The 13,790-nt window shown below is 30.9% G+C and overlaps 1 protein-coding gene and 1 long non-coding RNA gene across 3 annotated transcripts; one reads left to right on the top strand and one right to left on the bottom strand.

Moving 5' to 3' along the window:
• Positions 1–2,868: 2,868 nt before the first annotated feature.
• Positions 2,869–11,463, bottom strand: LOC141455971 (BSD domain-containing protein 1-like). Of its 2 annotated transcripts, XM_074131499.1 has the most exons (9): positions 11,317–11,463; positions 11,199–11,238; positions 10,348–10,452; positions 9,045–9,203; positions 7,707–7,895; positions 7,486–7,612; positions 6,178–6,279; positions 4,879–4,968; positions 2,869–3,235 (listed from the first exon to the last, which is right to left on the bottom strand). In XM_074131499.1, the coding sequence occupies exons 1-9, from the start codon at positions 11,322–11,324 to the stop codon at positions 3,162–3,164; spliced, it is 894 nt and encodes a 297-aa protein (XP_073987600.1). In that variant the 5' UTR covers positions 11,325–11,463; the 3' UTR covers positions 2,869–3,161. The 2 variants fall into 2 exon arrangements, with proteins under 2 accessions (XP_073987600.1, XP_073987601.1); XM_074131500.1 differs by lacking the exon at positions 2,869–3,235 and having other exon boundaries at positions 4,936–4,970; positions 6,181–6,279.
• A 95-nt stretch (positions 11,464–11,558) lies between these two features.
• On the top strand, positions 11,559–12,408 carry LOC141455972 (uncharacterized). The gene is made up of 2 exons (XR_012459550.1): positions 11,559–11,696; positions 12,188–12,408. It is a non-coding gene; the product is annotated as an uncharacterized lncRNA (long non-coding RNA).
• Positions 12,409–13,790: the final 1,382 nt, after the last annotated feature.

The following is a 13,790-nucleotide window of genomic DNA, read 5'->3' as shown; positions in this document are numbered from 1 at the left end:
GTGGAAATGTTTTGTTTCCAGCGACCCCGAGACGCTACACTTCAGCTATGATTGGGCAACGGATGAAGATGAGCTCTCTAGAGAAAAGAATCCCTAGAGAAAAGACAGAGCCACAGAATCGACATCGCTCAAGCAAGGACGGAAAAGAAAGTCAGCATCGAAGTTATATTTTGTACAGAGAGAAGACAGCAAATCTAGCATCAGCAGCACTACATGAGAAATCAGGTGCCAGGATGGACAGTAATAAGGAGTATTCTCAACTTTCACTTCCTTCAGTTCACCAATCTGTAACTTCACACTCACACCCGCAACGCCCAATTCAAACGATTCTTCCTACAAATTCTCATCGTCGGGTAACCTGCTCTCAAATCACATACGCTCATAATACCTCACCTTCTAAGGCAAGACATTAATCTTCACTTCACTTCATCTTTCGAGTTCAAACCTTCACTCAAGCCTCACTCTTAACAAATATCATACCGGAACTCTCGGACAGAATCGTCAACAATGACTGATAGCTCGATAATAATTTTCTTGTGGGACTGTACCGGCGCATTGCCCCATAGAAACAAACTTGACATAATGCTGAACGAGAAACGAATAGATACTAGCTAATAGAAACACACCCCACTTCACGAAGGAACAACGAAATTACGCAACTATTAGGGCTTACCAGACAGACAGTACTTCTCTCGAAAATACTTCCATGTTAATCAGATACTGCCTGCAATTCTCTGTTCAACAACACTTTGTTGAAGATTACATACAGGCACTTCCATCAAAGTAGATGTCAGCCGAAATCTCTGGTGATGCAATCTGTTTACTGTCTTCCTAATAAAAACACTGACAATAATAAATTTCTTACCTTCTTCCAGACATTAAGTAACACATTCTTAGTAGGTGGAGACTTTTATGGGAAACATTCAATGTTTGGATGTATGGTTAGCAACCCAAGAGGAATCAAACTTCAAAGGGTTGTCCTTGGTAATAACTACCGCTTTATAAATCCAAACGAAGAAACGTATTGGCCCATGTGAAGTAGACGACCTGACATTTTAAACTTCTTGTTTATTTTCAACATTACTTGGGTAACTACTGTACGCACTCTAAATGACTTATCAGACTATTACCCCATCTAATGACCTTACATACAGCAGCTCACTCTTATTTTCTTCCTTTTTCTTTAACACCTGGAAAAGCAGAAAAAGTTCGAGTTGATTATAGTCGAAAATAACTACTTATTAAAACAACTAAAGACATCCCAACCAACCACATCATGCAGTAGGGTGATTCCACTAAAACCTTTCATTGCATTGCCTGGTCTTCTTTACTTCTGACAACACTAACGAAAATTACTACCACTTACTGGAACATATAAAAACATTTTTCACACTAAAAGGATGAGCTAGCAGACAATGATCCATCAGGCAAGGCTGAATTCAAAAGCTTTCGTCACTACTAAATAGAACTGCACAACTAGAAAGACTGAAATTCCGCAACAGTCTCTACTCACTCATGTCGGATGACAATTACTTTGGCAGGCCTCAAAAATATACCCTTTCAAATCCAATTAGCCAAAAGTTGAGTAAAGCTGTCAGAAAAAGATATGAAGTGTTCACCAAAAATCTTCCAATGTATTTGAGCCCTTAATGAGGTCCTAGACAAGAATTTTTCGGAACAAATCTCAAATAACACTTACAACTGACTTTACCACTCGAAATTTTTTTTCTGATACCGTGATACTAAATTTGTAAGCTTCCTTTCCAAAAATCTAGTGGTTTTGATCTCGAACATTAACATTTCTTACTCAACTCTGCAACGAATACTACTAAGCGATAAGAAATTACATCTGTTTAGAGTAAATATTTTAGGAATGAATTACTTTTTAAGTTATTTGAGGCATTTAGTGGCTGTATGGTAAAAAGTCAATGTCACAAGAAAAAAAGCCTGATATCCAGGTTCTACTAACTGAAAAAGTTAACGTACTACCTTTCATTCAATGCAATTATTTAATTTGTACAGATTTTGCATTATAATTAAAGATAAACGAAAATACAAGTTCAATCAGAAAAATACTTACATGACTGGATGCAGTGATGAACTTAACAATTCCTTCAAATTAATTTAATTCAATTTAGGTACTCACATTATGTTTTGTGAATAGACAAAAGCAGCTAGCAGGGAAAGCATGTGGATAACCTTCCATTAAAGAAAACAAAGAAATGCACCCGCACAAGGGTTAAAATGATTTAAACAAAAAAATATCTTGCTAAGGGAATTCAAAAAACTTTTGCCCGCCCATTCAAAGCTATAATTACTGATAACAAATTTGTTTTTCTAAAGAAAAGAAAATATTATTACAGATATCAAATTTCTTTATGCAACTTTCTGATAAATTTGTGTTACACATTTATTTCACATGTCCACTTAAATAAATAATTAAGAAGATTTGATCGAGGTTTTGCGAGTGGAATTTCTCAGTAGTCTTTTGTGAACTTTGTAAAAGGAACACAAAATATGCTGTAGTAACTACATCATAATTTGGATACTTCTTTCTCTTACTGCATGACTTCGATTTCTTTGGGAAATTAGGTTTTATGATCTATTACATAAGTCTTCGGATGTTTGACTACAACTTTAATTTTAACTTGATGTTTGTGAATGAGCTCACTCTATGAGCGAATTGCACATACTGAAGTTTCATATCACAATTAAATTGGCTGCATTAGCAGTATTTTTTTTGTTTATATATCTAACACCCCATTTTGTGATTGTGTTGGTTATAGAGTACACTTTTCGCTCAAAATATAATTTCACATTTTAAAAAACAGGAATGTATTTGAAAACAGGGTAAATAATAGCTGATAGTGTAACTGATTTTTTTTTCTTTTTTTAATATATACATTGAAATAAATCTTTTTCTATTTATAAACTTTCTATTTAGAAGGTATTGGTAAATATATATATTCTTATATTTAAAGTAAAAACGTGTTACAATAAAATTGATTTTATTTTTATATAATAAACCCACAATTAGAATCTATTAAAAATAAATAAAAAAAGTTTTAAACTTCAAAAATGTTTCAGTTTTCTTTTTTCGTCAAATACGATTTATATATATATGTATATATTTATAATATTTAAGACAAATAGTATCAATCTTATTTTCTACTTGTTGGTAATTCAGATTCTTCTATTTCAAAATCTTTCTCCCAGTCTCCATCTGTACTGCTTTCTAAAAAAAAAAAAGAAAGGTGGTTATGAGAAAACAGGATACAACTAAATAAAAGACTTAATCAAGAAGAACGAGAAAAAATTGTGCTTGGAACGGCTAAGCTTCTAAACACTCTCAACCTTGCTCTCATTCTGAACCATTAATTTGTTTTCATGAAATTTTTTACCCTAAACATTAAAATTGAGAGAAAGGTGACTAAGGATTTCTTCAAATCTCCATAGTCTATCAACTCGAACATTCCCCGTCGTACCTATCCTAAGCTCCAATTGAAGTAGATGGAACCCCTACTGTTTCAAAAGCTTGACCCAAGAGTTTCTGCAGTAAGTGAAACTGAGTACTTGCTACTCTGTGTTATCTCTGCTTTCTTATCATGGTCAATAAATGGGTATGAGGTATCACCAAAACTTCCGTCTGATTGTTGAAAAAGTAAACTTTTAAACGTAACTCTCTGACTAATAAACGAACACCCAACATCATCTAGAGTTTGACAAAAACGTTTGACTCTGTACGGATCTTGCAATAAGCCTGAATGGCACCTTCTTCCGAAATGATGTTAAAAATATGATAGAGGCTATAGTTTGTTTGATGAGGTCATTGGTTATCTTATAAGAAACTGTAATTCAAAACTCGTAGGATCTGAGCTTTGTCTGTACCTTTAAGGTTGAATCTAATTTTTACAGTGTTAACCAATTTTTCTGTGCAGATTTCAACTTTTATGGTTTCAAATTTACAACGCTATCAAAGAAGAGAATTAATTATTTCACTGTTTGTCTTTCCTCTAAATTTGCTTCCAATAAGCTCAGCTTAGATCTTGAAAGATCTGCACCCAGCCTAATCGAGACCATCTGAAAGCCCTGGTTAGATCAGAATCACAACGTATGCTAATATAAAGTATAGTTGTCGAAAAATGTGCAATTTTCAATAAAAAAAAATAGATCAATTAAAGAAACAACGCTTAAACCAAACTGACACTCATAGAAAGAGACAAGCTGTGAACAGTATTGCAAGATAATAATTTTTTTTTTTAATATTTCGTATCTCCACTTTTTGCAACACTTATACTTATGTTCCTTATCAAAACATAAATAAATTGATTCCAATTGTAAGCATTTCCTGAAGTGATGAATTCGACCGTTTTATTAAACAACATACCGGTTTATTTATTAATTTTTTTTTTATGATTTAAGGCGCGTCAGCATCTAAGATTATTGGCGTCCGGAGCTTTTTTCAGTGTACTGCCTCCGGACTGTGTTCTCTCGTTACAGACAACACTGTCCATCACCGGCTAGTGAGCTGTAAGAAGCTCCTAGGAAGAGAAAATCTAAGAGTCAGCAGCTGGATTCGAACCCGGGACCTCCGCGTGGGAGTCCAGTACGCTAACCTCATAGCTAATCCCTTCCCTCATACCGGTTTATCATAATTCTTCTTATAAAATGTTGTGAAATTTTTTTACTGAATACTTGAGCTCTATTATATAGCAAAAGTATTCAGATTTTATTAACAATCACGAAAAAGCTTTTAAGTGTTCCTCTTTTTAATTAAAGATTAATTTAAATAGTGCCGCAGGCCTTAAGTCTTCGATGACTAAAAAAAGGATTTGTTCATAAGATATTAGTTAAAATTCTTAAAAAATGAAAACTGACCTTTGCTTGAAGTGGATGCTTGCGATGGGGTGTGACTACCAACTATGACAATGTCGTTTCTCTCGTGCACTTTCAAATCATCTTTCACGGCTAAAAAAGAAATAAAACCGCAATTACTATTTAATTAATTTTACAAAATTCAAGTTGAGCAACAAATCAATTGGTAAAAATATTCTTTTTGGGTGTAAGAAGAGCGAGATTCCTCAAATTAGGAGTTGAGTTACAAGGAGGCGCCACTTCCAGGGCTTCATTACGTTAAACTTACATTCTACTTTAAGCATTAGGCCAATGGTTTTTCTTGAGCGATGTTGCAATGAATTATAGTTTGCTAGAATTCTCACGAGAAGAAATTGACCGTGAGTCATTTGGAATTATTTGGAACTGTACTTTTGATTGCGTCATTTTAGCATACGTTGTGATTCTGTTCTATCCAGGGCTTTCAGATGGTCTCGATTACGCTGGGTCCAGAGCTTTCAAGTTCTAAGCTGAGCCTATGGAAGCAAATTTTAGAGAAAAGACAAACAGTGAAATAATTAATTCTCTTTTTTGATAGTGATGTGAATTTGAAACTATAAAAGTTAAAATCAGTACAGAAGAATTGGTTAACAATGAAAAAATTCTTTCCAATGCTCTCTGAAGTCTGAGAATTCATTACCGAGAGGCCAATTCGAGAAATTACAGGCAATGGATGACTTTCCGTTTAGGATAACAATTTATTTAAAAAAAAAAAAAAAAATTAAGAAAGCTGATGGGGAACCTGATTTAAGGTTATCTACTTTCAAGAACATCGATTTCATGTAAAATTACTATTAAACACATTTGATCGGCCTAAGGAGGAAAACGTTAACGAGGGAAGGATATTCATTTGAAAGATTTTACCGCAATGTAATGGAAGTGTGTATGGGGCAATCATTGAAAGCGATCCAGGCAAGCAAGAAAATTTCACATCATAAGTCACTAAGGAAAACAAACTTTAATTCATTCGATAATAACGAATTAACATTTACTTTCAGACTTAAAAGGCACTGAATTTTAGAAAATCTATCCGGTGGGAAGACAGATTTATTTTTGAAAGCAATCAAAATAATTGCAATTTGAGAGCTTTAGGGTAAGCATTCATAACCTAGAGCAAAACTTTTATTGTCCAAATTTTGGCTTTTTGTATTCGACATTAAATTTGAATACTTTGTGAGGCCCTTGTAAGTTAATTTAGCAGGGAAGATGTGGTTTATGTGTGGCCAACCAAATGGCATACTTTTAAATTTTGTTGTTTTTTTTTTAATTTTTAAAATTAATTACCTTTTTTTTTTTGTTGTTGTTCGCTCTTTTCTTGTTCATATTGCTGCAACAGCCTTGTCTGTTCTTCTTCCGTTAATTCAATTTCAGGGCCAAAATTCTCTTCTGAAAATGTATCACCAAAAAAATAATTAATTAATTAATGTGACTAAAAATCCTATCATTTTTCATACTTAACAAATTCTGTTGGGAAAATTCAAACGAATGTCTATTATCACGATTTATATAATGAACTTTTCTCATAGAAACAATTTATGCGAAAAAATGTCTAAAAAAACACATGATTAAAAATAGACACTTTTGCTTAATTTTTTTTTCTTCGCATAAGAAATTTTAATTACACGTTGAATTTCAGTTAGTATTACACTTCTGACACTTATGAAACTTAATCTCAACTCTCTCGCAGAACAAGTGGCATTTTAATGCGAAAATTAAATTCAATTACAAATAAAGTTAAGTTACCCGTGCTAAAAGAAAGTTTTAACACTAAGTTAAAAGAAAAACTTCTAAAAAAAAAAATCCTCAAAAAATTGAAAAAATGATTTTAAAGAGTGGCACTTCTGTTTAGTTAACTAATTATTAATTTTTATTCATTTAGTTTTTTATAAAAGCTTAATAGTAAGTAAGATATCGATTCGAAATATAAAATTTGAACTTTGATTTTCCGCTATTCTAACCACCACATTCACTAACATAAAATTTAAGAAACATTTTTTTCAAAAGCAGAAGACAAAAGCAAAGAGTATATTTCTGCTAAAATCTCCATCCAAACCAAAAGCTGTCCGATTACCACACCTTCTCTTAAGCTGGAGAACAATGAAGATGAAACTTTTGTTTGTGGTTTAATTCCTGTTTACTTATTTTTGTTTGCTTAAATTAAAAATCATACATTAGGATGATTGTTTATCAAGTGATTGATCTGCATTAAATAAAAATAACAAATAAATATCTTTCCTTATGTAATGCAGTACATCCAAAGAATATGAATCAACTAAAGAAAAATATTCAATTAAAATCATGTTATAAAAAAAAACAGTAATTAATATAGTGTCACTTGATAAGCAATCACTGATCTAAAATTCATAACGCACCAAATGTTGGTAATTCTTCTTTTAATAAAAAATAATAATCTTGTTATAGTCTAATGATCATTACAGGTCATATTGCCTAGAGAATTTTTAATCAATAAATAGTCAAAAATGTTTCACTGTCATTAATCACTTCTCAAAATAAAATTGGAACTAATCAGCAGAGTACTCAGTTTATTTAATTTAATAATCAGTACGTTTTACTTTTTGGATAATGTTTCACCTTTCTCCCAATTAAATGTTTCAGTTTCCTTCCGTTCCCTACTCTTCTTCCTTTCTATTTCAGCTTCAGCATCATCCAAAAGAGCTCTCCTGAACAGGTAACGTCTCCAAAAATCGGAATGTGATACCTAAAATATAAAACATACAATAACATTGCAATAATATAGTATTCACATCTTTTAAATATATGTATATTTTTTAATAAGATAAAGTTTTTCAAACCTGATCGGGGACTAAAATAGTATATTTCTGCTGAAGAGTTGGATCTGCTACCAACCATTTTGTTAGCCTTTGGACGTCGGCAAGTAATTCTTCAGATACCTCTGACCATTGCTTAAACTGCACTTCTTGTTCTGTAGGAATTTCGGCAGTGTACGTTTCATCTTTCAGTGACAGCTCATGAAGTTTTAACTGAAAAAGATACGTTATAATAACGTTATGCTTAAAAAATGATAAAGAGAATATTATGCACTTATGATTCAGATTATTATAAAGAAGTAAAGTAACTATGGTTATTCAGGCGGGATTAACGTTCATCTCCCCCCTCTTCGTTGTTGGCCTCTTGTACTTAGCAAATCAGCCACTTAAATGTTGAATGTTCGAACAAATATCTTTGTATGTTAATATATCCAAAACAAAATCTATGATTATCTTCTTACAAATGTTTATTTGTTGTATTCTTTACATCGATTGTTTAAGTTATTTAATTAAGTTCATCTCCAATCAGGAATAACCTATTATTTTGACTATAGTCAAATAACATATGATGTACATAACTTCATGAGATTAATCGTCGAAAAACTCCGAGATCACTTCGGAACAATTAGAATGTATATTACAATCCTAACAGGAAAAAGATAAATATATTCATATATTAAATTGATCACAAAACAAATTATGGCAAGGGTGAGGTCTCACAAAGAATTCGCTCTGTTTCAGAATGTACATCCTTAATAAAATGTTTTTTCCATTTCCATCACACACTTGGTCGCACTTAAATGAGACTTCATTTGTCACAGAAAAATTCATCTCTCATCAGCATCGAATAATATTTATGGATTCTTTTTATCTGGTTAGTTATTCTAATAGTTTTACTACCAGACATACTGACAGTAAAATGACTTTCAAAAGAATTTTTTAAAAGTAATTAAGGTACCCATTTGCAGTCATTTCTAATTCACCGTCTAAACGTTAGGTGAATACTGATATTTGTAAGAAATAGACATTGAAGAGAAACTAAAAGAAAAACAATTCCAAAGCATGTTTTAGAGCTAAACAACAGGCTATATCATTTTCATGTTGTAGTTTTCTGTGTTAGCACATTTAAATTCAATTTGAAGAATATGCGTGAATGTTTTTTTTTTTCAATCAAGTAATTTTTCAAGTAATAATTTATATACTTAAAAATACTGGAAAAATTGAGCAATTAAAATAAAAAAAACTAAATTTAAATCAAGAAAATTTCGTTGAACTTAGAAAGTTCAAAGTGTCACATATAATTTGACCCGAATGTATAAAAGAAATAAACATTAACAAATCACTGGAAAACTATAATACAACCTGTAATGGAGTCATTTGTACGGGTTCCCCATCCTGCACAATCACAGGTACATAAACGTTATCATCTTCTGACGGAGGTACGAGGGCCTCAGATAATTGCCCGAAAAATGAAGATAACGACCTCTTCACTGTATTAGCTGTGGAATCTTCTTTGTCCAACTGTAAATTAAAAAAAATAAAACAATAAACTATAAAGTAAGATTATTTACAAAGAAGACCTACTGTTAACACCTTAAAGTTATAAATTTTTTTATAATATTATTACTAAAATAAAGTTCTAAAATAATTCAAAATGAAATGCTTTCAAATTTAAATTTACTTAACTCAACAGAATTTGCAATACCAAAACATTTCAAATCATATTGTGGTATTTTATTTCAACACGAACGCATGCTACAGTAAGTATAAAAAAAGTTAAAGGTATGTAGATGAGAAACTGTGTTTTCTATTCTTAATTTATGTAATAGGGCTACAGTAGACTCACTGGGTCGCGGAGGCGTAGGATTACTGGCCAACCCTTGGAGAATGTAAACAGTCCTAGAAGTTGTCACACTAGACAAGATCGCACTACCTCTTTTCAATCTACTATTGACAGGGCTTTTGGTGTTTCCACCCAAGTTTTTCACAAATAACTACTCCCAGCTAAGTGAACTCACACAATTAATTAATCTACGATTAAAATTATTAACTGGAAATTTAAGATAGTGAACTATACTGAACTGTTCTTTGTTTGTTTTTAACTGTTCACTTATTTTAACTGTGGTTTTGAAGAAGGAAATCCTACGCCCTTATTTAAGGTTGTCCCTTTCACTATATACTCACTTCAGTGACAAGAAAATTCAAAATAAAGCTCATACAGACAAAACAAAAATAAGTGGACAACTACAGTGTATAGAGTATTTTGTTCTTAACATATTCTCTTGAAATTTATTTACACATTAAAAAAAGTTGCTGCATATTGTAATGACCTATCCTAGGGCCTCAAAAATTTGTAAATCATTGGCAATCACGCGGTATTGTATGTATTCCACAAGATAGGGATCAATTAAACTGACCTAACTTTAGTTCCCACTAATTGGGTAGGGTAATAGGCATTTCAGTAGGCTAATCTCTATCTACATTGAAACAATTCAAAAGTACTAAATGTATAAAATGTTACTTAAGAGAAATGGAAGAAACCGTTGTTCTTTACATTTACATAGATGTATGTCATGCAAACCCTTGATTTGCTCTCACAAGACCGACTATTACAAGAAACGACATAATAAATATTTAAAAAAAATAATAAAATAAAATAACTAACCTGCAGAGAATCCTTGACATTTGATGCAATCGTTGTAGCCTCTGTTTTGACGGCCGATGAGAGTTCATTGAAATCTTTTTTAACAAATTCAAACACTTCAGCAGACTGAAATCGAAAAACTATGAATTACAAATTAAAAAACTTCAATTTAATAACGTTTATCTAAACTTTATTGGAAAAGTTCAGATAACGTGAGAATGAATGCGTTAATGACTTTTTTAATGTTTTGGTTTTCTTCACTTGGATTTTATATATTTCAAAAATTTGCTAACAATTTTAATAATTATTATTGTTTAAACACCAGTTTCTTCTTATCAACTGAAGATACTACATTCTTCTGCTGAAATTGTTATATACGATCTAATAACAATCGAAAAGTCATTTAAAGAGCAGAAAAATTACTTTTCATTTCGCTTGAATAAATCTAAAATACAATATTAGTTAAGTAACTTACACAAAAGGATTCAAACTTCAAAAATTATATTTATACTTCGACACTCTTTGTAATTACTAAGAATAAATTAGTATATTTAATTAATAAAAATTTTTAATGTGAATTCTCTTAAACATTATGAGAAAACCAGGGGTGCTCAAATAATAAAATGTAAAAACTAGTTCGTTTATATTGTGAAACAGTAAAAAATTAAAGTTTTGTTTTTAATTAGGTAACAGTTTTTTTATTTAAAAATTTTAATAGTTGACAAATTAAATATCAATCTAAAACAAGTCACTCAACTTAGATGTTTAAGCGAATTTAAAAGTTTCCAGCGTTATGTGAGTTTTACAATTGAAACAGAAATTCAAATTAGAATTAGTAGTGAAAATAGAAAAAATAACTGCTTGCAACATACCTTCGACTTAGCCGAGTTGACAATGCTTCCCCACCAGCCCCTAAAAAAAACAGGTAATATGCATTGAAAATCACTTTTAACAACTGATTCAAAAATTAACTACTAACATAGCACCTACTCAGCCATTTTTTGTAATCCTACTGAATTTACATCTGTTTGGGTAAAATACAGGAATTTTGGTACACTGTTTACGAAAACTGAAACAATATGCGTACAACTATGCTCAGCTGATCTTATTTGTATCTATTAGTTCAACAGTTGGTCCGCTAAGAGGTGTTAGCCAAGCGTACCTGTAATTATATCGATTTTAAAAAGTTTTTATTAATTTCGGTTTATTATTTATTTAAATAACTTATTAATCCACCGCATACATGCGAGAAAAAAATTTAAATAGGAAAAAATACATAATCTCCCTATCTTGTAATAATAAAATTAAAAATTGTATTGTTATGTTTAATGAGAGATATGTTGGCATTTATCTTCACTTTGCAAATTAAGGTAATTTCCTCTAACATTTCTAAGATGCTCTAACATTTCTAAGAAATATTTTCAACCAGACAAACAGAACAAATCAATGCAACTTTTGAAGAGGGAGGGGCTTCATAGAACAAATGTGTTTATAATGTGATATAGCAATAAACGATATATGTACAGGTACATATATCTGCAAGAATTTAAATACAATTATAAGAATCATTTAACGCAAAAGAAGAAGAACTTTCTAAGGGCTTTGTTAAAAGTGCAAAGAAAAAATGATATAATGAGATGAATAAGCAGTCAGAAACACAATTACTTCCAAATCTGAAAAACTAATATATTTTTCAGTATCCCCAGCATATTTTGATATTCTTTTCTTTATCATGCCCAAAAAAACTTAAAACACACTGGCCAATCTAAATATTTAATAGCAATTAGAATTCACAAAAGAAGGAAGTTAAGTAGAATGTTTCAGCAAAAATTACTTCTATTAGATTGTTTTATTGTTGCAGAGAGAAAAAAAATTAAAATTATTAAAACAATTAAAGAAGAGAACTATAGATTGATAGACCTTGAGTGCAGATGGGCTCAGCGCAAGTGAAAGTGCATTAATTATTTTCTTTCTCAGTCAATATTTACTGAGATACTTACGTAATTGTGAAATACATTTGATGTGTATTTAATAAATTAATTAAATTTACCAAATAAATAAACTCTAGGTGTTTATTTTTTACTAGGTGTTTTCATTTAGTAAAATAAAATGAAATGATCCGACATGAAGCGATGAAACAACACCCAAAAAAAATCTTTTTCTAAAGACTAACTCAAGTAGCAAAGTAAACACAGTGTTATTTGAATACGTTATTGGATCCGTAGTGCTGAACATTACTGATGAATTTGTTTTCTGTTTTCATTCTACCCTGGTTCGGGTTTTTGTATACCTTCAGATATTGGTTGTTCATGCCTTCATGAAAAATTTTACTCATAAATTTTCTGTTACATGTCACTACATCTACATGGACTGGCGAAAAATTTGTACTAGCCATGTTTCTAATCACTAAGAGCTCATATGGATGCGCACTGCGTAGATTTTGTGTCAAAGTAAGAAATTATAACGCTACTTTATTCTAGCACAAATCTTTCAATTACAAAATAAACTTCATTAAGCCACAGAGGCCCATTATACTTTGCATAAACTATTAGTGAAAAACTTTCAAGTGTCTGGTCTCTTAATTTAACAATAATTCTCTGATACATGGATTTCCATTATGTTTAGTGCCTGCTGTGGAGTAGCTACACTACCAACAAAAAGGGGAATACAATTTAGTGAATTTTACTTATAACTCTGCATTTACTTTTTTTGTTTAAATTATGCCTCAGAGAAAAAACATCAAAATGAGTTTAATAAATTTAAGAATATAAAAGCAAATGTGAACTTTATTTTCTCTCTTTATTTAGTTATAATCTCTGGCTTCTTTTAAGCTTTCTAAAACAACTGGCCATTGTTTTTTTTTTTTTGAAACACTATTCCAGATGTTTTTTACTGAAGACAAATTTTCTACTTTTATCATGGCTAATTTTCTGGACAACCGAAAATAGCATTTAGATATGCTTCTGGTCTGGACTGATGATTATTATATTATTGTTTTACCTTTCAATTTGAGCTTACCAAATAATACCATTCTTTTAAGATGTATTTAAATGATCCTAATGACTGTATCAATTTTTCAGTTCTGCTTTCGTCTGAACTCCTCCCATTCATTATTAATTCTATAGAAAATGAAATTTTATATCCAAATTGTAATTTTGCAGAAACAGTATGTGCATGTATTAGATATAATGATCATGCAATTATAGAATATTGATTAATGATGCAGAGTCTTTAAATAATTTATTACCTAATTAGACTATTTTAATACTAGATATAATATTTCTGAATAAATTTTAATTGTGAGTCTGTGGAATTTTTTTTACAACTCAAACGTTCGCTGAACCAACATAAGAAAATCTAAAATTTCATTTTCTTATTAAGTATTATTAATATTATTTTTGAGAGATAAAAATAAATAAATAAAAAAGGGGACTGCAGGTTGTCAGGAATAAAAAGTCAAGTAA

This window comes from Rhodnius prolixus, unplaced genomic scaffold (genome assembly GCF_049639745.1).
Source record: "Rhodnius prolixus isolate KJV_2025 unplaced genomic scaffold, Rpr scaffold_4, whole genome shotgun sequence".
Taxonomy (NCBI): Eukaryota; Metazoa; Arthropoda; class Insecta; order Hemiptera; family Reduviidae; genus Rhodnius; species Rhodnius prolixus.
This window is presented reverse-complemented; position numbering and strand designations above follow the sequence as displayed.

Bases quoted from the DNA above. Each gene is read 5' to 3' on its own strand.
- LOC141455971 (XM_074131499.1), bottom strand. The intron at 9,204-10,347 runs GTTAGTTATTTT...TTTAATTTACAG, and splicing joins ATGTCAAGGATTCTCTGCAG to TTGGACAAAGAAGATTCCAC. The intron at 6,280-7,485 runs GTGAAACATTAT...ATACATTTTCAG, and splicing joins AACATTTAATTGGGAGAAAG to AAGAGAATTTTGGCCCTGAA.